The 26,365-nt window shown below is 39.1% G+C and overlaps 1 protein-coding gene across 1 annotated transcript in view; it reads left to right on the forward strand.

Annotated features, from left to right (window-relative positions):
* ABI3BP (ABI family member 3 binding protein) overlaps positions 1-26,365 on the forward strand; it is a 1,978,933-nt gene that overhangs the window by 1,415,110 nt on the left and 537,458 nt on the right. Inside the window, exon 80 of the mRNA XM_085622401.1 lies at positions 26,200-26,274. Coding sequence (XP_085478527.1) covers positions 26,200-26,274 — 75 coding nt within the window. The remainder of the gene's footprint in view (positions 1-26,199; positions 26,275-26,365) is intronic.

Genomic DNA, 26,365 nt, shown 5'->3' on the forward strand with positions numbered 1-26,365 from the left:
CCTGACCCCCATTCTGAAAGAGGCTAAATTTCGCAAGGTGAGACCAGCTATGCTTTTTCTGATCATGTTGGGAAATGTTTACACATGTGTTTGTATGGGGCACTTCTTAAGCTGTGTGGTAAAGATACGGGGTGCTTGGCAGTGATACAGGGCCCTTTTTAGGTCTCGGCCTGACGTAGGCAGCGCATGTGCTGTCTCGTCATACGAGGCTTCTTGGAATCTATACGAATCCAGAAGCCTCCTTCCAGCTCTTCCTTAAGTTTTGATTCGTGCGTGTCCTTTTGCGTCACAAATTATGCCAAAGGCAGTGCAATGATTGCACTGAAGGCATGCAAATCGCTGATTGTTGCCACCCTGTCTCCATTAATCCACGCTCTGCGGGATTGGATCTCTCACCAGCGGCGTGATACAGTAGGTTATTGTAAACTTGCTGCACTTTTTTATTTAAGACATCGCATGCGTTTGTTATCGCGGGCAGCTTCAACTAGCCGTTTCGCTTGCTGTAAGCTTTACTTCACGGCGCTTTGTTTTCTGGCGGTTTTCCTTATGTTTCAAGCTAATAAGTAAGTGTTAGATTGAATATGAGGACTCATGGAGAGAGCATGCCAATCAGTAGGTGAATTCAGGGTTCGAGAACACAACTCAGGTTGCAAAGTAAAAGATGTTCCTTGTCTGCTCAGTTTTCAGTGTGACTTATCAGTTGCAAATTCATCCCACACCTGAAGCTGCAATACCCAGGGATAAACTGTATCTTTTATGAAAATGCTCAAAGTCAGTGCATGCATTGGCCAGAAGTAGTGTGGCTCCATATCTGAAATAAGTGTTTGAAATTGACCAGGTGCAGAAGATAGCTTCAGGTGCAGTTCAGTTTGCGTCTACGGTGAAGTACTCTTCTGCTGCTAGTATCGCGCTTTGTGTGTTAACCAGTGGGTGTCTTTGCGTAATTGGGTGTGGTGATGGGTGAGTGAATAAATTGCTGCTGGTGTACTCACTCTCTAATCACTCTCTACTCACTCTCTTCTACTCTCTCTCACTCACTCTCTGCTACTCTCTACTACTCACTCTCTACTACTCACTCTACTACTCTCTACTACTCACTCTTTACTACTCACTCTCTACTACTCTCTCTCTAATACTCTCTACTAACTCTCTACTACTCTCTACTCTCTCTCTACTACTCACTCTCAACTACTCTCTACTACTCACTCTCTACTACTCTCTTCTCCTCACTCTACTCACTCTCTACTCACTCTCTACTACTCTCTACTCCTCACTCTACTCACTCTCTACTATGTTCTACTACTCTACTCTCTACTACTCTCTACTCTCTACTACTCTCTACTACTAACTCTCTACTACTCTACTACTCACTACTCTCTACTGCTCTCTACTCTCTACTACTTACTCGCTACTACTTACTCTCTACTACTCTCTCTCTACTACTCTCTCTACTACTCACTCTACTCCCTACTCTCTACTACTCACTCTCTACTACTCATTCTCTACTACTCACTCTACTACTCACTCTCTACTACTCACTCTCTACTACTCACTCTCTACTACTCTCTACTACTCACTCTCTACTACTCACTCTCTACTACTCACTCTACTACTCACTCTCTACTACTCTCTACTCTCTACTACTAACTCTCTACTACTCTCTACTACTCTCTACTACTCTCTACTACTCACTCTCTACTACTCACTCTACTACTCACTCTCTACTACTCTCTACTCTCTACTACTAACTCTCTACTACTCTCTACTACTCTCTACTACTCTCTACTACTCACTCTCTACTACTCACTCTCTACTACTCACTCTACTGCTCACTCTCTACTACACTACTCTCTACTACTCACTCTCTACCACTCTCTATTACTCACTCCCTAATACTCACTCTCCACCACTCACTCTCAACTACACTCTCTACTACTCACTCTACTACTTACTCTCTACTACACTCTACTCTCTACTACTCACTCTCTACCACTCTCTCTCTACTACTCACTCCCTACTACTCTCTACTACTACTCTCTACTACTCACTCTCTACTACTCTCTACTACTCACTCTACTACTCACTCTCTACTACACTCTACTCTCTACTACTCAGTCTCTACCGCTCTCTACTACTCACTCTCTACTACTCACTCTCTATTACTCACTCTCTACTACTCACTCTCCAATACTCACTCTCTACTACACTCTCTACTACTCACTATACTACTCACTATACTACTCACTCTCTACTTCTCTCTACTACTCACTCTCTACCACTCTCTACTACTCACTCTCTACTACTCACTCTCTACTACTCACTCTACTACTCACTCTACTACTCACTCTACACTACTCACTCTCTACTACACACTCTCTACTACTCACTCTCTACAACTCGCTACTACTCTCTACTACTCACTCTCTACTACTCACTCTGCTACTCACTCTCTGCTACTCTCTACTCTCTACTACTCACTCTCTACTACTCACTCTCCACTACTCACTCTCTACTACTCACTCTCCACTACTCACTCTCTACTACACTCTCTACTACTCACTCTCTACTACTCTCTACTACTCTCTCTCTACTACTCACTCTCTACTACTCTCTACTACTCTCTTTCTACTACTCACTCTCTACTACTCTCTCTACTACTCTCTAGGCTCTAGTCACTCTCTACTACTCTCTACTACCCACTCTCTACTACTCACTCTCTACTACTCTCTCTCTACTACCCTCTCTACTACTCACTCTACTACACTCTCTCTACTACTCTCCACTACTCACTCTCTACTACACTCTCTACTACTCACTCTCTACTACTCTCTCTACTATTCACTCTCTACTACTCACTCTACTACTCTCTCTCTACTACTCTCCACTACTCACTCTCTACTACACTCTTTACTACTCACTCTCTACTACTCTCTCTCTACTACTCACTCTCTACTACTCTCTCTACTACTCTCTTCTCTCTGGTCACTCTCTAATACTCTCTACTACTCACTCTCCACTACTCACTCTCCACTACTCACGCTCTACTACACTCTCTACTACTCACTCTCTGCTACTCTCTACTACTCACTCTCTACTACACACTCTCTACTACTCACTCTCTACTACTCTCTACTACTCACTCTCTACTACTCTCTCTCTCTACTACTCTCTCTCTACTACTCACTCTACTACACACACTCTACTACTCACTCTCTACTAGTCGCTCTCTACTCTCTACTGTTCTACCTCTCTACCTCTCTACCTCTTTCTCTATCTCTCTCTACCTATCTATCTCTCTCTACCTCTCTACCCCTCTGCCTCTCTACCCCTCTACCTCTCTCTACCTCTCTCTACGCACACACATATGCACATATACATGTATATATATGCATATATATGTATGTGTATATTATCTACTGGCGGTCGCCAGTAGATAGTTATAGTTAGGACCGAGTTCCCATAGGAAATCTGAAAATTCTATTTTGAATAACTTTGGCGCCGGTTGACTTATCTTCGTGAAATTTTCAAAACTAATGGGGCGCTCCGCTCAGCTCCTACCCTGAAAGTCTCGGGGTGATTCGTCAAGCGGGGGCTGAGAAAAAAGGGGGGTCCCAAAACGCGTTTTCCCCATGCATTTTCCCATAGGACCTTTAGTCGAAGGTACAGCCCGAACGGCTGAACAGAATTACTTGAAATTTGGCAAAGAGGTAGTCCTCAGGTCAGGCATGTGCCTTTTGCATATATGGTGTCAATCTGTTCAGTAGTCCCAGAGAAAATTGCAGTTAAAAGTACGTAAATATCTATATGCGCGCACCGTGCGCGCACGGGGCGCGCACCAAATGTCCGCGAGCGTAATTCTGATTGGTGGTTAGATGTCAATCAACATTCGAATCGGTCGAAATCAGGAAGTGTCGGACGCCATTTTGTGTGTGACAGTGAAAAAGAAAGGTGGAGAACGTGAAAAGGGGGCAGGGTAGAGAGTTCCTGACCCCTTAGCCTTTGTCAGGGGGTCCCTGAAGGACCCCGAAAGGTGAAAAAAACATTTTTTTTTTTTTTTTAAATCGCGGGGTGCGCGCATGGGGCACCCCCCAGCCGCCATTTTGAGTTTTAGAGGCAGAAGAGAGCTAAAAACACAAGTGGAGAACGTGAAAAGGGGGCAGGGTAGAGAGTCCCTGACCCCCTAGGCCTTCTCAGGGGGACCATGAAAGACACCTAAGGTCCCAAAAAAAAAAGATTTTTTTTTATAAATATTGCGCGGTGCGCGCACGGTGGGCGCACGGTGGCAAAAAATTCATTAAAAAAATAGAATCAAAAATCAAGTTTAAGTGTTTAGATGTTGGTTGGCTCTAAAAAGAGCTGTTGTGTTCAATGAGTGTTTTTTTGTACCTACAAGTAAGTACCGATGCAGAGTCTAAAGTTCAAAAGGAAGACTCTGTTCTCTTCATCTGTGAAATGAACACCGTCTCCTCTATAAATGCCTTGCATGTTGTAACGCAAGTTGTTGTGGTATATAGAACCCATACCATAGTCTCTGAGGAAAGCAGAAACAGACTTATTGACGTGCTTTTTCACTTTCTCAAACTGCGGACAATATTGGTTGGACCAGTTCCACTTTTGCCTTTGGCATATATTAGAATATACAAAGGTAGTTTGTGGAAAAAGTGAAATCAATTGCACAAAGGTGTCCTTAACGCATTTCCAGACCTACCCCAGTTAAAGTGCCTAGGTCATTTCCACCACAGTGCACAATTATAAGGTTAGGCTGTGAGAGATGTAGAATGGATTTCACCAAAGGCATTAATTGGTGCCACTTTAACCCTCTCTGACCAATCCATTTAATGTCTACATTTGGCAAAGCAAGGTCTTTCACAATACCTCTTTTTTCTGCATACTTTTCACTCCAGTAGACATAGCTATGACCTACAATCCACACTGTGAACATCTTTCAAGGAGATCTGGGTGCACTCAGAAGGTGTCTTTCAGTAGAATGGCAATATAAAAAGAAAGATAGTTGTAAAATGGAGGCTTACCTACTTTTTTTTTTTAATAAAAAGATCTAATTGGCTGTTTCAGACCATTCAACACTAAAAAAAGATCTAATTCGCTGTTTCAGACCATTCAACACTAAAAACTAGGCTGTATGTTTAAATTTTTAAAAGCATGTTTTGTATTGGTTCAGAAAAATGTGTTCCCACAGAAGATTACTTTGGATATGCTGTTAGGTTTGAAAAGTCAAGCACTCTTGCTCTTTGGATTAGAAACATTGTGTGCTGAACTTCTGACCTCTTTGCTCACACCAGTGTTCCATGATCTGTTGCTATGGTAGCAGACAGAAGTCATGTTGGGGGTAGGAATCATTTGGAAAGGGTTGAAATTTGCAACCAATAGAAATGTGTGTTTCCATTTAAAAAAATGTGGGAAGCAATGTGATTTGAAGTTAACATGTATATGTGTGAAAAAAGAGAGGGAAATGTTGCCATTTAGTGGTTCTGGTGAGAGGAGTACAGCTCAGAGATTCTGGCTCTGATAATCTGCTGTGTGAGTGGCACATTTCTTTCTCAACTAACTACTTTTAAAGGTGAGTTATGAATTTGAGAGGGGATGTATGTGGTGTATTTTGATATAAATAATAGAAATTTGTTTCTTCTTTTAAAGTTGTGTTTTACATTTTATGTTTTGGAAGATATTTAACTGCCTTGAACTTGTAAGATATTATGGAGTATGTCTTCACCATAAGTTAAGGTGTACTGGTATCACCCAGGAATACGGTTTTCTGCCTAGAATCACACCATGAGTCTATGTGCACACAGGAATTGTTGTCAGAGATTTAATTTGTGTTGCTCTTGTTCTGTAAGACTTGCACTCGTAGGAAAGGGGCAGCTTGTTTTTTTGAACTGTGATGGTTAGCATTCAGCACAAATCACTATCCCACAGATGAGAGGCAAATGCTAACACATTTGAAAACAACAGGGTAGATTTTCATTCCACTCCTGCAATGGGTGAGGTAGTTCCTACATGTTCAAAACTCCAATTAACCCTTACCACAGGTGATCTTACATACATCTCTGCAGTCTTCATGCAGTTGTGCAAGCGTCCATGCAGATCTCTCTTGCACCTGACAATACACAGTCTCCAGAAACACACTCTTAGCACACAGGTAGCTGTTTCTCCTGCACTCCCATGCTTACTATTCAGCACTGTGTGGTATTTCAGATAGCAGTGTGTAACGCTAACACATTCAATATCACCAAGGCTCCTTTCCTTTGCTCTAGTCTAATCACTCACCCAGGTTCCACATGCTCATGGTCTCAAGTAGCTGTTAGGACATGTGCTCTTTTCTGCCTCTCTAAACTATAAGGAAAATGTGTCAGGCTGTTACAGTAATTATCACTTGCTCTACCACAGTAGTAAATGTGCTTTGAAATTGTCAATCAAATATCGTTTTCTGCCTAGAATCACACCATGAGTCTGTGTGCACACAGGAATTGTTGTCAGAGATTTAATTTGTGTTGCTCTTGTTCTGTAAGACTTGCACTCAGAGGAAAGGGGCAGCTCATATGATAGGATTGGAAAAGCTCAAAAAAAATATAGTAATATATTTAAATTACATAAAGGTATATTTTTTTATAGTTTCCTTTAGGTATTGCTGAACAACACTGAAATAAATTAAACATGCCTATAAAATCAAGAAAGAGAAAAGAACAGCAAAAACATCTATATTTGAACACAACTGGACAACAGAAATTAGTTGAAGAACCTCATGTTGGAAAAAAGAAAAAGTCTTCTGGTAAGCAGACTAAGGATTTTTTTTTAAATACCCTCAAACATAGAAAAAATGTACAAAGTATATCCACTGCAAATAGTGTTTCAAGAAGAAAACAACAAGAAAATAGAAAGAAAATACTAAATGCTAATGTACAATCAGAAGCAAGAAAGAATGACTTACAAAGAATAACAGAATTTCAAAACATTCGTAAAAAAATGTGTCAGAGAAGAGTGGTGTTCAATTTGCTAAAGGATGTGAAAAAATATAGGAAGAAAACAATATTTTATAAGAAAAAGAAACACATTGAATCAATTGTTGCAAAGGCTTTGGAATTAAAAAGAAAACTATTCATTTTAATTTTGAACAGGATCCGTACATTAGATAAAATAGTCAATGTAATGAAGTCAAAAAGCAAAAGGAAAAGAGTAGTGAAAAAAAATAACTTTTGTAATGTGTTCTTAGGAGAATGGAAGCATAGTTCAAGTACTGAACCATTTTTTAATGAAGAGAGTTATCTTCAAAGTAATAGTTTGCTGCATGCAGTTGACACCAGTGGTCGAAGTTATGAAGTTAAAGATGGTTGTGTAATGGAAAAGGAGAAAATGGTTCCAAGAAATGAGGAAGAAGTGTTAGCTGATGAGGTTATGGGGAAACGTCCTAAAGCCCCAGTGTACACTTGGAATTGTAGTAGTATTTGTACTGTACGACAAGAATCTATTGATAAATTACGTGACTTTCTAAGAGAATATAGTAAAAAAAAGTGTTAAACAGAAGACTAAAGTGCTTCAAAGACTAGATCCATGCAGAGTGAGAAAGAATACTGGTTTGCAAGGACATTCTCTGGCTTGTCTTTCTAGGAAAGTTTGTCAAAGTGTTTTTCACCATTTTAGGATGCTGGCAGTACATCATACTGAAATGAGAAAGTTTGTGAGAAGATTGTATTTTGCTAAAAGTCCAGCACTAAAGTTAAATAAGTTGAATAGTGCTCTGTTGCGTGGATCTGTATCAGATGTAGAGAAGGTTACTGATTATATTCAGTTTTGTTACTTTGGTCCAGAACAAGAAAGTGCAGGAAATGACACAGTTATTGAAGAAAATGTGGAAGAGAATGTAGAACCCACTGTTAGTAAAAATTTTGAAGATCAAATGACAAAATTTACTATCATCTCTAATGAAAGACCAAATATTACTTGTATTTGTTGCCGGAGAAGCCATTATAAAACTCAAACAAGGAATGTTGATCTCTATAAAAAAGTGAAAAAGAAAATAATTATGAGTGGAAGGATTCTGCTACATATTTGTTTCTGGAAAATTGTTTTGATTTGGGTGAAGATCAGCGTATTTGTAAATACTGTTATAACAAGTTAGAAGAAAATAAAATGCCAGCTAGAGCTGTACATAATAATTTAGAATTGGTTGATATTCCTGCAGAACTTAGTGATTTAAATACATATGAGTCTATACTCATTCAATGTGTCCATCCGTTTCAGACTATAGTTCGTATGGAGCCCAAAACAGGTAAATTACCTCCTTCAGATTTACAAAGAGGTTTAAAAGGAAGAGTTGTCTATTTGCCATTAGATTTGAAAAAAATATTGAAACAATTGATGCAGATAGTTTGGAAACTGAACCATTAGTTATTCTAGTTAATGGTGTACCTACAAAGAATAAGAAAATTTGGCAGGAGCTAGTAGATGTACGAAAAGTACAAAGAGCAAATTTATATTTGAAAAGAAATAATAAGTACTATGAATCAATTTATATGGATGAAGATGAAGAAGTTTTACTAGCAGACGCAGGAATACCAACTGGGCAAATTGAGAAAGTGGATAAGTCAAAAGAAGAAGAAATTTATGTACATTTCAGCATACATCCTCTTAATTCTAAAGAAGTTATGGGAAACACTATTGATCTGTTTCAGATGAAAAAAGCAAAAGGAACTCCCGTGAGTGTATGGGAGGAGAGCTTGGAAGCTCGTTGTTTTCCCCAGCTGTTTCCTACAGGAAAAGGTGGACGATATGATGAACGTCCAGTACAGATTCCTGCTTCTGAGTATCGGACTACAAGATTATATGCAGAAGATCCAAGATTTCGTCAAAGTATTCCTTATTTGTTCCATCTTTTATTTGAAAGTGACTTGTCTGCACTATCTTATGCAGTAAATCACATTTTAAAAACTGGAGTACATCTACATAATGTGTCTGCAAAGGATTTTATGAACAAAGTGCAACAGCGAGATGATCATTTGGAATCTCAATTGATTAATCTGATGGCTTGTCAGCTTGGAACTAATGAATATTGGTACCGACGCCATGGAGAATTGAAATGTATGTTACTGAATTTAGGAACTCCTACATGGTTCCTTACCCTAAGCTGTGCTGAGTACGCTTTGAATGATTTACTGGATTTTCTTCGAGAGGCAAATTCAAATATTGAAAACATCCAATACAAGACAGCAGGAGAATTGTGCTCATTGGATCCGGTTAATGTTTGCAGATATTTCAATCATAGATTTGAGGCTATGATGTCCTTCATCTGCAATAAAAAAAATCCACCTCTTGGAGAAGTTGTGGATTTCTTTTGGAGAAAAGAGTACCAAGCAAGAGGTGCTCCTCATATTCATATGCTGTTGTGGATCAAGGAAGCCCCAAAATTTGGAACAGATTCTGATGATGCAGTTTAACTTTCATTGAAGAATATGCAACATGTGCTATACCTAAAAGCACAGAAGAAAAAAACTTAAAAGAGCAAGTTTTACGTTTCCAAAGTCATCGGTGTGGAAAATACTGTCGACGAAAGTACAAGAGTAAAGATAAATTCTACACAAAATTTCGATTTGGATTTCCACGACCTGTTCTTTCAAAAGGAAGAGTAAACAGTTTTATGTCAGCTGTGCGACATACCATTACAGGAAAATCTCCGAAAAATACCTACAACCTAAGAAGAAAAGAAGATTCAAAATACATAAATGACTACAACCCAGTCATATTATCCATGTGGAATGCTAACATGGATATTCAGTATGTAGCTGACAATTCTATTGCTGTTGCTCGGTATGTCACATCTTACATCACTAAATCTGAGAAAACGGAATTGAAAGAAATGTGGGAAGAGATTTCTCATGAGAAGACTGTCAGTAAAAAGCTATACAGTTTCAGTTTAAAGATGTTATCGTATCGAGAAATTGGGTCATACGAATGCTCAGATAGGTTATCATCTGCAAGTCTGTACTCCAAATCCAGAAGAATAATTTGGGTAAATTTAGGCCTTGCAGGAATGCGAAATCGGGTACTGAAATCTATTCGAGAAATTGAATATTTAGCAGAGAACGAACCAGAAAGTACAGACATTTTGAAAACAAATATGTTGGACACATATTACCCAAACAGAAGTCATCATCTTGAGAACATGTGTCTCTATGAAGTGCTGCAGAACTACATTTTTACACGGAATGCCACAGAAGACATCAACAATGGAAAATATAAAGTCATTGGTGAGGAAGGATGTTTGGTGAAACAAACAAAGGGAAGTTTGATTAATCACAGGAAGCTGAGTTGCGACACTACTGACAAAAAGGAATTTTACTACTTAGCACTTTTACAGCTGTTTAAACCATGGCGTTCAGAGGATGAATTACTTGGAGATTTTCAGAGCTATGAAGATTCCTTTAATGCATGTAAAGATAGCATAGAATGCAGTACTTTCACAAATTATGTACAAATGTTAAATGAAGAAATTGAACAAGAAGCTACAATTGCAGCTGAAGTAGGTAGAGACAGTTCTCAAGACAGTCAAAGTTCTGGTACGCTCAGTCAAGATCCCCTAGGACAACCAATCGTAGAAAATGAAGCTGCAATAGCCATGACTGAAGTGGAAACCGCTATGAATCAAGCTCAGGAAGATTTAATAGACTTACCAAATTTGGAACAACAACTGAATGATGAATTACAACAAATTTATGAAGAAGTCACAAAACAAATTGATCATGGATTACTATATGAAAATAAGGAGTGCTCATGCACATCATTTGAACCAATCAGAATGTATGTGAGTGGACAAGCTGGAACTGGAAAAAGTTTCTTAATTAAAGTAATTAGAAGCTACCTACAGAAAAAAAACTGATTCAACTTTGTCTTGTGTTGTTACTGCTCCAACTGGGTTAGCAGCATATAACATAAAAGGAATTATCTTACATCGCTTGCTAATGTTACCAGTAGAGCATGAGAACAAAATAGAATACCACAAGCTAACAGGAGAAGCATGTTTTGAAGTTTCAAGAGTGTTGAAGAAAATGAAAGTTTTCATTATTGATGAGGTAAGCATGGTATCAAACTTAATGCTTGCCTTTGTGCAATTAAGAATGCAGCAAATTCTAAAGACAGACTATGACGTGTAATTTGGAGGAAAACATGTTATAGGTTTTGGGGATCTACTGCAGCTCACTCCAGTTAAAGGACAACCAGTATTTAATACTCTTGCACATGAAGACACGAAAAAGTCATTAGGAAGTATAGGTAATGTGAATATTTGGTCATACTTTGAGTACAAAGAACTCATTACCAATATGCGGCAAGCAAATGATGATGATTATGCAAGTATTCTCAAAGATATCAGATTTGGACTACTCACAGAACATGGCAGAAAAGCTTTACAGAGTCGATTGCTATGTAATTTGTTTCCAACAGAACAAATAGTTCCAGAGAAAATATACAAGAAAATTGCAGAAAGAAATACTGTAATCTGCTTAATGCCAACACTACATGAATGCTCTATATTCAATGAAGAACTTTTGAAATTGGAAAATGAAGAGATTATGAAAATGGAAGCCGTGGATAAAATACACCATGAAGGAATAACTATTATATTGACAGGCAAATTGAAAACTAAATTGGATTCTCTAGAGAAAAACATATCAAACAGCTGGTTTAGAAAAGAATCTTTATGTATGTATGAACTGTCGAGTAATTTTAAGACGTAATTTGAATGTAGAAAAATGTTTAGTGAATGGAGCTATGGGTAAAGTTGTGGGTTTTGTTAATTACCAGAAAAAAGTTGGAATTGAATTTTTAAAAATAAAATTTGATCAGATTGAAGAGGTTAAAGACATTAGTCGTTGTTCAGTTCGTTTTTTGCTTGTGAAAGACTTATATGTACTTAGGAAGCAATTTCCGTTTTCTCTAGCATATGCTGTAACTATTCACAAATCTCAAGGATTAACTGTAGATAGTGCTTTTGTAAACATTGGATCTAGTGTGTTTAAAGAAGGTATGGCATATGTTGCTTTGTCACGAGTGAAAAAATATCTGGTTTATTCATGATAGACTTTGATGACTCTAAAGTTAGTGCTGATGCAAATTGTGTAAAGGAGTATAATAGACTAAGAAGAAGCTATGCTCCTCATTTAGGTCAGTATCCTGTGTTTGAAAAACGTGTTGTTTGTCGGAAAAGGAGAATTGAGAATATCTGTAATGAGGATGTACAGAAGAGAAAACAAAAGGAGAGTGATGTGATTGCAAGCAAAAAGAAAAAGGACAATGTTGAAGAGGTTGTTGATTGTCATTTTGAAAATAGCTCTGGTGTCAACTGCTACGCTAATGTAGTGCTGAATGTTGTATTATATCTTGAAAGTTTGCAAGAGCAGATAATACTAAATCATGAAAAAAGATTTTGTTCTCTACTGAGTTTCCTTTATGAGAAATTGAGTAATGATAAAACTAAAATAGAAAGTGCTTCTGATGTTAGAAATCTTTTAGATGTATGTTCTGGATGTACACAGTTTACACAAAATTTCCAGCAAGATGCACAGGATTTCTTAATGTATATGCTTATGGTAATAGAAGATGAAGGGGTAGAAATAGAAAATATGTTTGGTCTCTCTTATAAATGGGAACATTGTTGTGAAAACTGTATGAACACATGCAGCACTAATGTTGATTCTGAAAGGTTCATACATTTAACATTACCAGAGAGTAAATCAGTGACTTTTAGTAAATTAGTTAAAGATGCAAATCACAACATGGAATGTTCTCAATGTAAATCAGAAATGTTATCAACGTTATTTTTAAAGAAATATGGACAGTATATAATTTTAATGATGCAACGTTGTAGAGCTGATGGAACAAAATTGGACACTTTAATAAAGAAGTTTGTAGGATATCAATTATCAATACCAGGAAAGACTTTTGTTGCAGTTGCAATAATTTTCCATGATGGACCTTCTATAACTTCTGGTCATTACACAGTTTATCTAAAATGTGAAAAAGGCTGGACACTGTGTAATGATTCTCAATTGATTTTCAAGCAACGTTTGCCTGCAGAATTACCAAATTCCTACTTAATTTTTCTAAAACCAAAATTTTAGATACAAATTGCAGCATCTGAAGAAACCATTATTTCGATTTTATAGGATTACCATTGGATATTTCACCTAAAAAGGATTTAAAAATTACCATTTGGCCTCATGGAAAGGTAAATGTTTCTATTGTGGACTTCTTTGACAGATATTATTTTGGTGTATGTGCTTAAGCAACAAGATTTACAGACGTTATTTATTGCAAATAGTTATTGTTCTTAGAAGATATTTTTAATATATATGTTACATTTCTATCAAGGTATGTTTTACTGAGGATAGATTCAGGGCTTTTTTAAACAATCTTTCAGATTGTTTATTTTTTTGCCCGCTGTTAAGTGATGAATACAATTGATATCACTATTTTCAGTGAAATTCAATATATTCTGAAAACAGAAAAAAAGGGCAAACAATTACTTTGTTAAATATGAAAATATGTGTACTGTATTCTAAAATGTATTGTTAAATATTACTACTTTTTTTCTTTTTTTTTCAGATCTAGAAAGAAAATTTAGGAAATTGAATCCATTTTTCTTGTAGTTAAAAAAAACATTTATTTCTAATTAAGTTATTTTGTTGGTCAGGTAAGTTTAACATATCTGTATTTCTCACACCTTCACTTTCATGCTCCCTTTTCTTCACTTCTCCTCACTCTGCTTCTCTCATTCCCCTTCCCTCTCTCTTCTTCCTTTACTGCTCCTTCGTAACTCCCTCACTCCTTCTCTACTACTCCCCTAGGTTTACTGCCTCCATCACTATTTTTTTCAACCATGTTTCTCTCCCTGTCTCCATATGTCTCAGTCATTCTAACTGCCTTACTCCTTCTCAGTTCCTTGCTCTCTGTCTCTGTTTCTGTCTCTCTCCCTTTGTCTGTCTTACCCTTAATTTCCTTAACATCTCTGTTTCTACCACTCCTCCTCTCTCCATCACTCATTTTCCATCTATGTTAATTTTTTAACCTTCTCCGTCATTCTCTTTCCCTCACCTTCCCTAACTGTCACTATCCTTTACTCATAGTCACTCCTATTCTCCTACTTCACTTCCTCCTGTCTGTATCTCACACCCCTTCATCTTTTCGCATTCTTTCCTTCACTCTCCCTCACTCTCCTTTGCTCATTGAAATCCTGACTCCCTTTCTCTCACTCCAGTTTCCTAAATCCCTCCATCCCCTCACTCCCCATCTCTCACTTTCCCTTACCCCCTTTTCTAATCCTCATACCCCTTATCTCACCATCACTCCACCTCTCTTACTTTCAATACCTTTACCCTGCTGTACTTCATCCGCTTCATCTGTTACTCCCTTTTCCTATCTCCGTCCCTTAATCCCCTTTTCTCACTCCCCCTCCATCACTCTCCATTACTCACTGCCATTCCCTTACTCATTCACTCTTCTTACCTGTATCCTCTACCCTTAGTCCTTTTGTTGCAGTCAGTCTTTCACTTCCCTTTCATGACTGATCATACTTTCCTTTTCTCACTCATTCTGTCTGTCCTTTCCTCCTCTTCACTCAGTCATTTCAATTATTTCAATCATTCATATATACACTACACATTCATTCAATAAAATTACAACACAGTATATTAGGAATATAGCTCTTCTTGGAGAAGTGAAGTGAGTTCTGAAAAGAACTGTTTGTTTTGTCTTTTTTGTTTTGTATTTTTTTTTGTTTTTTAACAATTTTGTATTTTTTTAAATTTTTTTAGAGCACCAAAAAAAAACTGGTAATGAAAGATTGTTCAACAGGAACAAAAACAATAAATGAAAAAAATATGGGCTGGAGCATGTGTGCTGCTGTATTTTGTTTTCAATCAAGTTAATACTGCTCTCACCGTATCAAAGAACAGCATTGCACACATTACAATGTATGTGCACCTTCTGGAAAAGTGGGTGGATATCCAGTGGCCTGGTGCACGGAGAATCTGCGGCCGCAGATGATGTGCTCGGCTGATCAGGTGGAGGGTTGTCCCTTAGGGCTCTAGTTGTTTTTCGAGCATAAGGTACAGGATGCACTGTCTTGAAGTGTCTCAGCATTGAACGAATACTAAAGGAGTATTTCTTGCTGGGATCTCCTCTGGATAAGAAACTTCCACAAATAGTGCATGTCACCTTCGGCGCATTGACCTTCTTTTGGCCCTCTGGAAAGGTGAAGTATTTCCAGATGAAAGAGTGTTTTTGTTTGCTCTTCCTTGGTGGTACCACAAAGGTCTCCTCCTCACTCCCTGAAGTAGACTGCTGTTCTACCATTTTCAAGTAAGATTTTACTTGAGTAGCTGTTCAGCTCCTTGTCCCAGGAAATAAGAAGAAATAGTGGGGGGAGTGGGTGTGGTGTTTGAAGATTCTGGAACAGAAACTACTATGAACCAATGAAAAGTGTTGTTTCGTAATCACATGACTTGCCGTGCATGCACGGTGCTCGCACGTATGCGCGCACGGTGCTCGCACGCATGCGCGCACAGTGCACGCACGGATCAGAAATGAATGACTTTTAACCCGATTTCTAAAACATGAAAAGGAGGCAGGGAAGACACTCCCTGACCCCCTAGACCTTCTCAGGGGGTCCCTAAAGGACCTCGTAAATCCAAAAAAAACATTTCCTTTAATAAAAAAAGTTGCCGGTGCGCGCACCGTGAAAAACCCATAAAAAAAAAAATGTAAACTGTTTATAAGTTTATAGGAGATATTAACGATTCTGTTCGACTTTATCCAAATAAAAAAAAAAAAGAGCTGAGCCATTCCATATTGCAGGATACAGTCAATCTATAACTATATACATAGGTAGTTTATTGTAAAATAAATATATAAAAAATATAATAATACATAGATAAATTAGCATTTAAAAAACCTTACAAATTCACTAAAAAAACCATAGGTTTCACACACGTTACAGTTAGAAATGAGCATTTAAAAAACCTTGCAAATTCACTTAAAAAACCATAGGTTTCACACACGTTATAGTTAGGAATTAGCATTTAAAAAACCTTGCAAATTCACTGAAAAAAATATAGGTTTCACACACGTTATAGTTAGGAATTAGCATTTAAAAAACCTTGCAAATTAACTGAAAAAACCAAACAGTTTCACACACGTTATAGTTAGGAATTAGCATTTAAAAAACCTTGCAAATTCACTGAAAAAACCATAGGTTTCACACACGTTATAGTTAGGAATTAGCATTTAAAAAACCTTGCAAATTCACTGAAAAAACCATAGGTTTCACACACGTTATAGTTAGGAATTAGCATTTAAAAAACCTTGCAAATTCACTGAAAAAACCATAGGTTTCACACATGTTGTAGTTAGCTGGACATTTCACTCGTAACAAACCATTGAAATTCCCCCGTTATAGTTAGTTCAGCTAAATATAACTCGCGCAACCGCAATCCACTGCTGATGACGTCACATATTACATCACTCATGACATTGTCAGTGACATCTCAAATGACATCACCTATGGTTTTTTCAGTGAATTTGCAAGGTTTTTTTAAATGCTAATTCCTAACTATAACGTGTGTGAAACCTATGGTTTTTTCAGTGAATTTGCAAGGTTTTTTAAATGCTAATTCCTAACTATAACGTGTGTGAAACCTATGGTTTTTTCAGTGAATATATATATATACATACATACATTTACAAACAAGTCCTGGGCACACGTTTAAGGTTTAAAGTTAATACAATTTGGAAATCAAAAGAAGGTCGACACCGGTAGTTCCATGAATGTTGTTCAGCGTGGAGCCTGGTATAGACGCACCCGCCTGTGTGACTCCTCTACTTTTGATCGCACATTTCGACATTCAATTTTACCCATCGACCGGGTTGGAAATATCACCGGTTCTTCGATCGCTCAACCGTAGCACTTTTATCAGCCCTGAAGAGTCACAGGTAGTCACCTGTCGACGAAACACATGTCAGCTGGCGCTTTTGCTTTGACGAATTCAACTTGTATAAAAACAACATTCACGGAACTACCGGTGTCAACCTTCTTTTGATTTCCAAATTGTATTAATTTTAAACCTTAAACGTGTGCCCAGGACTTGTTTGTAATTGTGTTGGTATGGGTCTCTAGCCCACACCTTATACAGGGGTTTTGGGTCTTCCCCTGACCTGGCTGCACCGTGAAGCTATTGTTCTTCATTTTTCTCGCTACACCTTACCATTTACCTGCCTGAGCGCCAATTTTCCTGTTCTTCAAAACCCCTCGCAGAGACTTTATATATACATACATACATAAACATATATATACATCTGCATATCTATATAAATACACATATAAATGCATGCATACATATACATATATGCATACATATGCATGTTATGTACATGGAAATTTGAAAAGCACTAATAAACAGAATTGCTTTAACTTAAATGAGGGTGAGACCTATTGCATTTTCAATGCTTGTTAAGAATTGTGCCCTTGTTTTTGTGTGGTTAGATGAAGAAGCTTTTTACTTATTATTTACTGCAAAATGACACTTGAATGTTTTTATTCTATTTATATAATGAATTAAAATTTAATGATTAATGTATTGGTTTTGCATGATTGTTAACTTAAGTATTATATCTTTTATGAATAAGTGAAATAAAGAAAATTATCTATCCTTGCTTACAATGGCAGCACGAAGCACAGATGCTAAAAGGGGCTCTGCTGAGCCTTGTTTACTTTCACTTGATCCACTATCTGAGAAGAAGTAATCCATTACAATGTGCATCGCACTTCAGAATGTATTTATTTTGGGAAATAAAGACATTCTTAAGGGCAGGTAACTCTCACTCCCAGTGTAAGTGCCGTGCAAGGCCTCTCTCTGTCCTCATATAATGCAATGAGGTCCCTTAACTGATCTCGTTCTGCAGACTCCGTACTTCTCCTAAATGTTATATTTTCATTTACATGGCCTTGCAGGAACAACATTCCTTGTTTATAGCCCCTGACTCCTACTGAAGTCCATTGCCAAAATCAACAAGCATTGATAATGCCAATTGACATCGCTTTGCAGCTGATCTTTTGACTTTTACGATTATTTGTGTTCTTTTGAACTTGTTTTTGTAAAACGTTATCTCAAAAATAATTAAATAATGGCTCACTACACATGCACACACATGTTTATTGGCAGGTGTATATTTTCAAATTTCTTTTGTAATAAGAATTTACAAAAAACACTGAAGTGGCCACCTATCCGTGTACATGCAGGAGCATGGGTGGCCATTTTTGTATGGCTTTTGTGATAACATTTTACAGAAACAATTTCAAAAGAGAGGAAAAGAAAAATGTACATTGTGGAGACGGCAATTAGCTCTAGGGAAAGAGATTAGTCTGGGGAGTATCAATGCACTGCAAACACATTACACAATGTGGCGGAACCTAGTATCAATGTTTTTTCCATGCCCGCCCGACCCCTTGTCCTTGGAAAACATTGTTGTCCTTTCTTGTCACTTCTGTGATGTCATTCTGGTGAAAGGGTGTGTGATGTCATCTCTGCTACCCCTGACATTTTGTTGAATTGACGTTCACGATTTCTTCTGGTGTATCCTCAGCTTTAGGTCATATTAGCTTCTTTTCATCGCTGCATCTTTTTTGTCTACAATTAACTTTCTATGGTGTGGATGTGAGAGTCCAACAAATATCTGTCCTACTCCTTTCTTCACTGGACCCATTCACTCAGAGAAAATCTTATTAATTGTTTAATATTTGTTTGAACATTCCAGCATAGAGGGTGCTGAATAATTTGTTTTAAGAATTGGAATGGTGCTTATGTGTTAAGCTAATGATGGGTATTATTCTTGTGTTCTGATTTGTGAAATGAATGATACTTTCAAGCTTTGCAAACCTTTTGTTTTCATACAAAGGTTTCTTGTTGGCATGATTAATTCAATCCCAATGCTTTTCAAGTGGTAGGGCCCTTGGGGTAACCTTTCAAAAACACTCCGGAGAACAGATTTTTAATTTTAAAAATAGTGCAATTTACAGTTTGAAACCCTGTTTTAATTGTTTAAACACAAACACTACCATGTGTACTATTGTGAGCTTCTTTCCAGAAATCTTCACTCAGCTTAAGCCATACAAACTTTAATAAAACAAAGAAGTAACTTACAGTAGGAGCAGTGGGTTTGAAAACAGAAATGCAAGAGAAAATATGGTGGGTTTCAAAAGAAACATTTTCATACGCTCTCAGGCCAAAATGTTATTGTGCAAACATCACTAAATACGGCGCTGAATTCATTTCAAACAATGTACGAAATTGAATGGAAATACCTTCAAGCTTGCCACAAAAAACAGAGGATGTACCACAAAAATACGCTTGTTTTTCAAATAATAGCGCCCATGCTTCAAACCCACCTTTAAGAGCCACGGTTGTCACAAAAGCATTATTGACAATTAACCATTTTGGCGCCAATCCTCATGCATAGTCTACCTAAACAATTTACTGCAATGTTTTTTGTGCTACAATTTCAGTAGGTAAGTTAATTAATTATAGTCTCCGGTCAAACAGTCACTTTTAAATTCACGGTAACTGTTATCAGGTTTTTGGAGACGTTTTTTGGGATTATATCGTGCATTATTAATGACGATTAATAGGTCTCTTCATATTGAAATTTACATTTATAGACTGCATTTAAATTATTGCAATTGAAATGAAATTCCTATAATATGTAGAAGTGTGTTTAATAATGGATTTTAGTAATGCCACATATCTCCATAAATTACCATTTTAGACAAAAACTCACTCCTGCTTCCCCCCGCCCCCTTTCGGACGACATCTCCCTTCAAGCTCTGTAAAATGCTGTCAAATTGAGGTCATATTAGTTTATTTTCATTGCTGTACTGTTTTGCCAATGATGAACTTTCTAAGGTGAGGATGTAAGATCGCAACAAGTATCTATCTCTATTTGTTTCTTCACTGGATCCATTCACTGAAAGAAAGTCTCATTGTTAAATGTTTCACATTTGTTCAAACATATCCAGATGACCTTAGCATAGAAGGTGTTGAATATTTTTTTAAAGAATTTGGATGTTGCTAATGTGTTAAGGTAAGGTAAGGTCCAGTGCCAGCGCCCCCACTCAGTCCAGCAGGTCTCTGACTACTTGTCTGCTGGTGCGAGTACACGCTCTCTCTCTCTCTCTCTCTGCACGCTGCTGCCTGCTGCGATACCCCACAGCTTAGAGCCAGGAGTCTAGTGAGCCTCTGTTCTTGTTTAGTGAGTTCTGTTAGGATTTTGGGTCCATGGTTGTCAATATTTGTGTTCTTTTGTGGCCATTAAATTGCCTTTTCTGTTGTGTCCCCTTTACTGCCGCGATCTCGCACAATTTAGAGCCCATGTTGAGTCAGCCTCTATTCCTGTCTAATTCGTTTTTTTATGATTTGGGGTCCAGTGTTAATATTTTGTGCCCTTATAGTGTCTTTCTGTTGCACCAACTTATTATAGTCAAGCCCCTGCTTCTTGACGCTTCTCACTGCTCGCTTCCTGCTGTTCCTTCCACCCTGTTCCTGCCTCCCGCTGCATGCCATGCAGCACCCCACCCATCTCCCAGGACCTACTTAATGGAGGCCGCAGCAAGACTCCATTGAGCAGGTCCTGTGCTAGTTCCGCTGCTCAGTCTAGCAGGCCCTTGACTCTACCCGTCTGCCACTGTGAGCACTGGATCTCTCCTCCTGCACACCACTGCCTGCCGTGATGACCCACAGCTTAAAACCACTGCCTATTGAGCCTCTGTTCCTGTTTAGTGAGTTGTGCTAGGATTGTGGGTTCATTGTTGTTAATATTTGTGTCCTTTTGTGCCCATTAAATTGTATTTTATTTTGCGCCCGTTTAGTATTGCCTGCCATGATCCTTCATGGTTTAAAGCCCGTGTTGAGTCAGCCTCTAATCCTGCCTAGTTGGTTTTCTTAGGATTTGGGTTCCAGTGTTTATGTCCTTTTGTTCCCATTATATTGTCTTTCTGTTGCGCTAGCTTATTGTCAAGCATCCGCTACCCGCCATTCCCCACCCCCACCATTTCTTCTCCCCTGCTCCTGCCTCCTGCTTGCCACCACTCAGCACTGATCCCCCATCCCAGGACCTACTTATTAAAGGCCGCAGCGCAGCTGCTCAGTGGGCGCACCATAGGCAAGCCAAAGGAGCACCAAATGCAAGCCCCTCTATGCCCATCCACACCCGGACTGCACCCAGCACCAGGCATCCTGGCCTTCCTCCCACCCGCAGGTATTCTACCACTGAACTCTGACTCCTGGACTACACACACCGCAACTAAGAATGCTTTACTTCATCTCTGCAATCAACAGTAGGACCATTCACCTGCTGCCACTGCCTTTTCAACTGCAGCTCAGGACCAACCGCCCCCATAGAAATATGCTCGAAGCCCACCCCACCAAACTCGACTGCACAGAAACCACTCCAATGCCTCCTGCTCAATGCTCGATCTCTCTTCAAACACGCCACCAAAGTCTGGGACACCATCACCACCCTAGCCCTGAGGTAATCTTCATCACCGAGAACAAGCTCAACTCCTCCCCACCCCCAACATCGCCACTGCAACACCCAATGGCTACAAGACGATACACAGAGATGGCACCAACAGACACAGAGGAGGCATCGCAAACATCCACAAAGAAACTATCTGCTGCACCACCACTGGAGACAACACCACACCAATCATGAAACTCACCTGGACTGACCACACCATTGTCCGCTTCACCATTGCAGGAACAACGCGCACCACCACTAGGACTCGCAACTCCTGCCTCCACAGCTGGAGCAAAGTGGCACAGACCCAATGGATGGATGTCCTCAACACCAACGAGCCCGCCTCCACAACCAACCTGCAACAGGCCATCCAAAACTTAACTGCTTGATCACTAACTGTGCCGAATGAGTCGCCCTCCTCAAACCAGCAAAGACATGCAGAGCCAAAAAACAAGCCAGTTGGTACACAGCAAAACTCAGGACAATGAAACACAGCTGCAAACAACTGGAGTGAAGATGGTGCACCAACTAAGACACCTCAGACCTAGCCTTCTTCAAGTCTGCCCTCAACAAATACCACCAACGCCTCAAAGATGCAAAAAATGGTGCCCTAGCAATCTGCATCAAAGCAAGAGTCAACCACACCAAGGAACTCTTCAGCATCATCTGAGTTCTCCTGCCCAACGGTCACCGAGAACACAATATCCCCATAAAAGGATCACTGCGACTCCCGAGCCAAACACTTCCACAACAAGATATCCACCATCTACAGCAACTTCGAACCCCATCCCACCAACCTCTGCAGCCTCCTCACTGCAACGGACACCCCCGCCAATCCTTCCGATCACTGCTTGGAAACAGCTCACCACACACAACACTACAGCCATCATGAACTCCATCCACTCTGGAGCACCCACGGACCCCTGTAACCACCACCTCTTCAACCTCTGATGCAAGGAGATCAGCCACCAACTCACCAACCTCCTCAACTCCTCCATCTCCAGAACCACCTTCCCTGATGCATGGAAACACACAGAAGTCAGACCTCTCCTCAAGAAACCCTCCACCGACTGCAGCGTACTCCAGAACTACGGCCCCATCTCACTACTCCCATTCCCCGTAAAAGACCTCGAGAAGACCATTAACTGGTAGCTCACTGAACACCTGGAGAAAAACAACTGCTCGACACCTCGGAATCTGGCATCAACAGCAAACACAGCACTAAAACCGGCCTGATCACTGTCATGGAAGACATCCGTACCCTCCTCAACAGGGGAGAATCAGCCACCCTGATCCTCCTCGACCTCTCCACAGCGTTTTTAACACCGTATCCCACCACACACTCATCAAGAGAATGCACCACATTGGAAATCCAGGGAGATGCGCTCAAATTGATTGCATCTTTCCTCACACGACGAACATGGAGAATCCACCTACCACCCTTCACCTTGGTACCAGAGCACCATCTGCAGCATCCCTCAAGGTTTATCCCTCAGCTCCACCCTCCTCAACACCTACATGACATCGCTGGCCGACATCGTAAAGGCCCACCATCTCAACATCAACTCCTACGCCGACGACACCCAGCTCATCCTCTCGCTCCAGACCTCTCCACCACCAAGACCAACTTCTACAACTGCATGAACAATGTCACCAACTGGATGAACACCAACTGCCTGAAGCTCAACAGCAGCAAGACCAAAGTGCTGATCTTTGAGGAAAACACTTCCCCATGGAACAACACCTGGTGGCCCACAGAACTCGGACCCACACCCACACTGACAGACCACACCCTAGTCACCAGCTGGCAGGACTACAGCAACATACTGTATGCATGAACCACCACCCTACTCATGAGAAGACTCAAGACAATACAGATCTCAGCAGCCAGACTCAACCACAAACTACCCTAACCCCCACATAGAAACCTCCACTGGCTCCCCATCCACAAAAGATGCCAAATCAAGATGCTGACACATGTCTACAAAGTACTCCACAACCAACAACCAGCATACATCAACCACCGCCTGAAATTCCACTAACTCTCCAGACACCTTCGCTCTTCCTCCCTCGCACGAACAACATGCATCTGCTGAAGTTACAGTGGAGGCCTTTCCTTCTTCTACCTCACCACCAAGTTCTGGAACAACTTACCCCTCCACTTTCGGACATTGCCCTCCCTGGCAGACTTAAGGAAGAGACTTAAGACCTGGCTATTTGACTGAGCCCGGCAACTAAGCACCTGGATGCTCTCACGGTAAATAGCAGCACTTTACAAATAAATGCTGATTATTTGATTGATTGCAAAATGCATATGATACTTGGATTCTGATTTGTGAAAGAAATGATACTTTCACTCACACCTCAATAATTTTTCAGTATTACCAATTTCCTATTCAAGAATTGTCTATAAGAACCCCTTGATTTTGAGTGTCAGCCAGAAGACATTGCTATTCTACTAGGGATGCTTCCCAGATTATTTCTGATTTTACATACTCTAGATAATTTTGTCTCTAATTCTTCGTTTGAATTTTTGTAATAAAACCCTCTAACTTTTAATTTATCTAGAGGTCAATTATTGAGTGGAACCCATTCTTATTGAGCTGTTTTTACTCTCAGAATTTCATGTTTGAGGAGGTGCCATAACATATGGGCACATTGCTTCAAGTAACTATTGTTTAACACTGTCACTGATCCAGTAAACTGTGTGACGGACCAAATTGAAATATTTTAGGATGTCCAAATTTTGGGATCCAATGTTTCTCCCACACTTTTCACGGTGCAACCAGTGAATGGAAGAGCCATTTGTAATCCATATTAGATCAATTCTCTCTGCACTTTCATTTTCTCGATTTATTCATTAGTGTCCTCCAGGCAGCTTAAATTCCTCTGGGACACCTCCTGGGACCTGTAGTAGACGGACTCTCGCAGATACTAATAATTGACCCATTCTGCCATATTTTTGTATTTCACATTTTGGGGAATGTTCTTTATATTGATGAAATCTTTCTTCAGCTGCATGTTTTCCTATTGGTGTAATATTTGCGTGCAGTTACAAATTACAACTTCCATCATCATTCACGGTCTACTTTCATCTATCATTCAATTTACTTGTGATTTAAAAGTAGCATTGCTTCCTAACAGATGTTTCATCTGCTCCGTAATAATAGGGAGCTGCTAGTTTTCCATGATGGGACCTTACTGCCTAGTTTATTGAACTTCCAAATCAAAACTTCATTTTGTATTTGTGATCACAGGCAGCATGTTAACTCTCAGGTGTATACTGAGCGCTGTAGTTCCCCCAAGAAGGAAATCTCAAATTACGATTTGGTCTTGTGAATCAAGTTTACATAGGCACCATCTTTGCTCTACAATAGTATAAAGCTTGTTGTTTATGCTGATTTAAGATGTTGTAAAAATATTTCCCACTTGGGGATTCAGACCCTTGGGATATAAATTTACACAATCTTTTGTCCAGTAAATGTAATTCTCTTTGTGGTAACTTTTTAGGACAATCTCCTCCATCAGACAATTCTGGTATGATTTCTAGTATTTCTCCACCTGGTTTGAAAAGTATTCAATGTCGTATTCAGAGCTGTATATGTATAATTACATTTTGTTCTGAGGGATATGAAAATATTTCTTTCAAAATACGCTATACCTTATCTTACATTTCTGTTTTTGGACTGACTGTAAGTAGTGTCCTTCACTGTATTTGGTGGAAGGTCTTTACCTCTTCATTTAAAATATTTTATGAAAGTTTGTATGGCTTGTGGTATTTGACATATTGAGAGAAGCGGACCCCCTCACGGGATTAGTGCGCTTTACAAATCGACATAACATAACTATAGGACACATTTTAATGTTTGAATATAATGAAAGCAGGGATTCTAAATGTAAATTTGATTAACTATTTGTATTCTGTTCTGTTCTCATGAAAGCGTTTGCTGCTTATTTCAGTTGCATTAAGTTCCCACTGATGAAGGGCCCCAAGCCTTGGAATACATTGGGGACAGAATTAATCATGCCAACTAGAAAATTTTCTGTAAAACAATTTTTTACAATGCTTGAATAAATACTATCATCATGTGTAATGCCCACATTTGATTTTAGTTTGCGTTGCAACGTTCACTTTTTCGTTTTCGATTAAGAGAATCCGTTGTTTTACCTGGTACGACATGCTGCCGCCATTGTGAGAGACGATGTAAAGTGCATGAAGCCCCTGGGTATAGGATGTCGACAATCGTTTTTAAGATTCTCTCATTTCTAAGCTGACGAGACATTTTTTTAAATTATTATTAAAGAAGGCCTTTCGTTACTACGTTATTAATTTGTCACCCTTGCACTGTCACAGCTTTCATACTTGTATTTGTATTAAGTTAGTGACAGGTCACCTACATTATTTCTTTCTGTTTGGCAACAATAAGACTTCAAAAAGTCTCAGAAAACCGCAACACCAAAATCGCAATCTGCCATTGTAGAGTATATTTGAACGTCTATTCTTTTTCTGCACCTTTTCATATCTGCATCGTCAAACCTTATACTGACAACTTTTACCTGCCTTTTAAAGGGATTAATAGCGTTATGTTTTACACTTATTCTAAGTTAATGTTTTTCTTTCAACAGCAGTACAAGGAATGATGCCGGAATCCTTGAAAACCAGAAGCTTTAACCCCACTGAGAAGACTCACACCACACAAGGTAAAAATAGTATTAAAAAATATTGGTATACCTGAGATGTCTAAAAATATATTAGCATAGCTTTATTTTGGAAAAAGAACAAATTCATGAT

The sequence above is a fragment of the Triturus cristatus genome, chromosome 8, assembly GCF_964204655.1.
Source record: "Triturus cristatus chromosome 8, aTriCri1.1, whole genome shotgun sequence".
Lineage (NCBI taxonomy): Eukaryota > Metazoa > Chordata > Amphibia > Caudata > Salamandridae > Triturus > Triturus cristatus.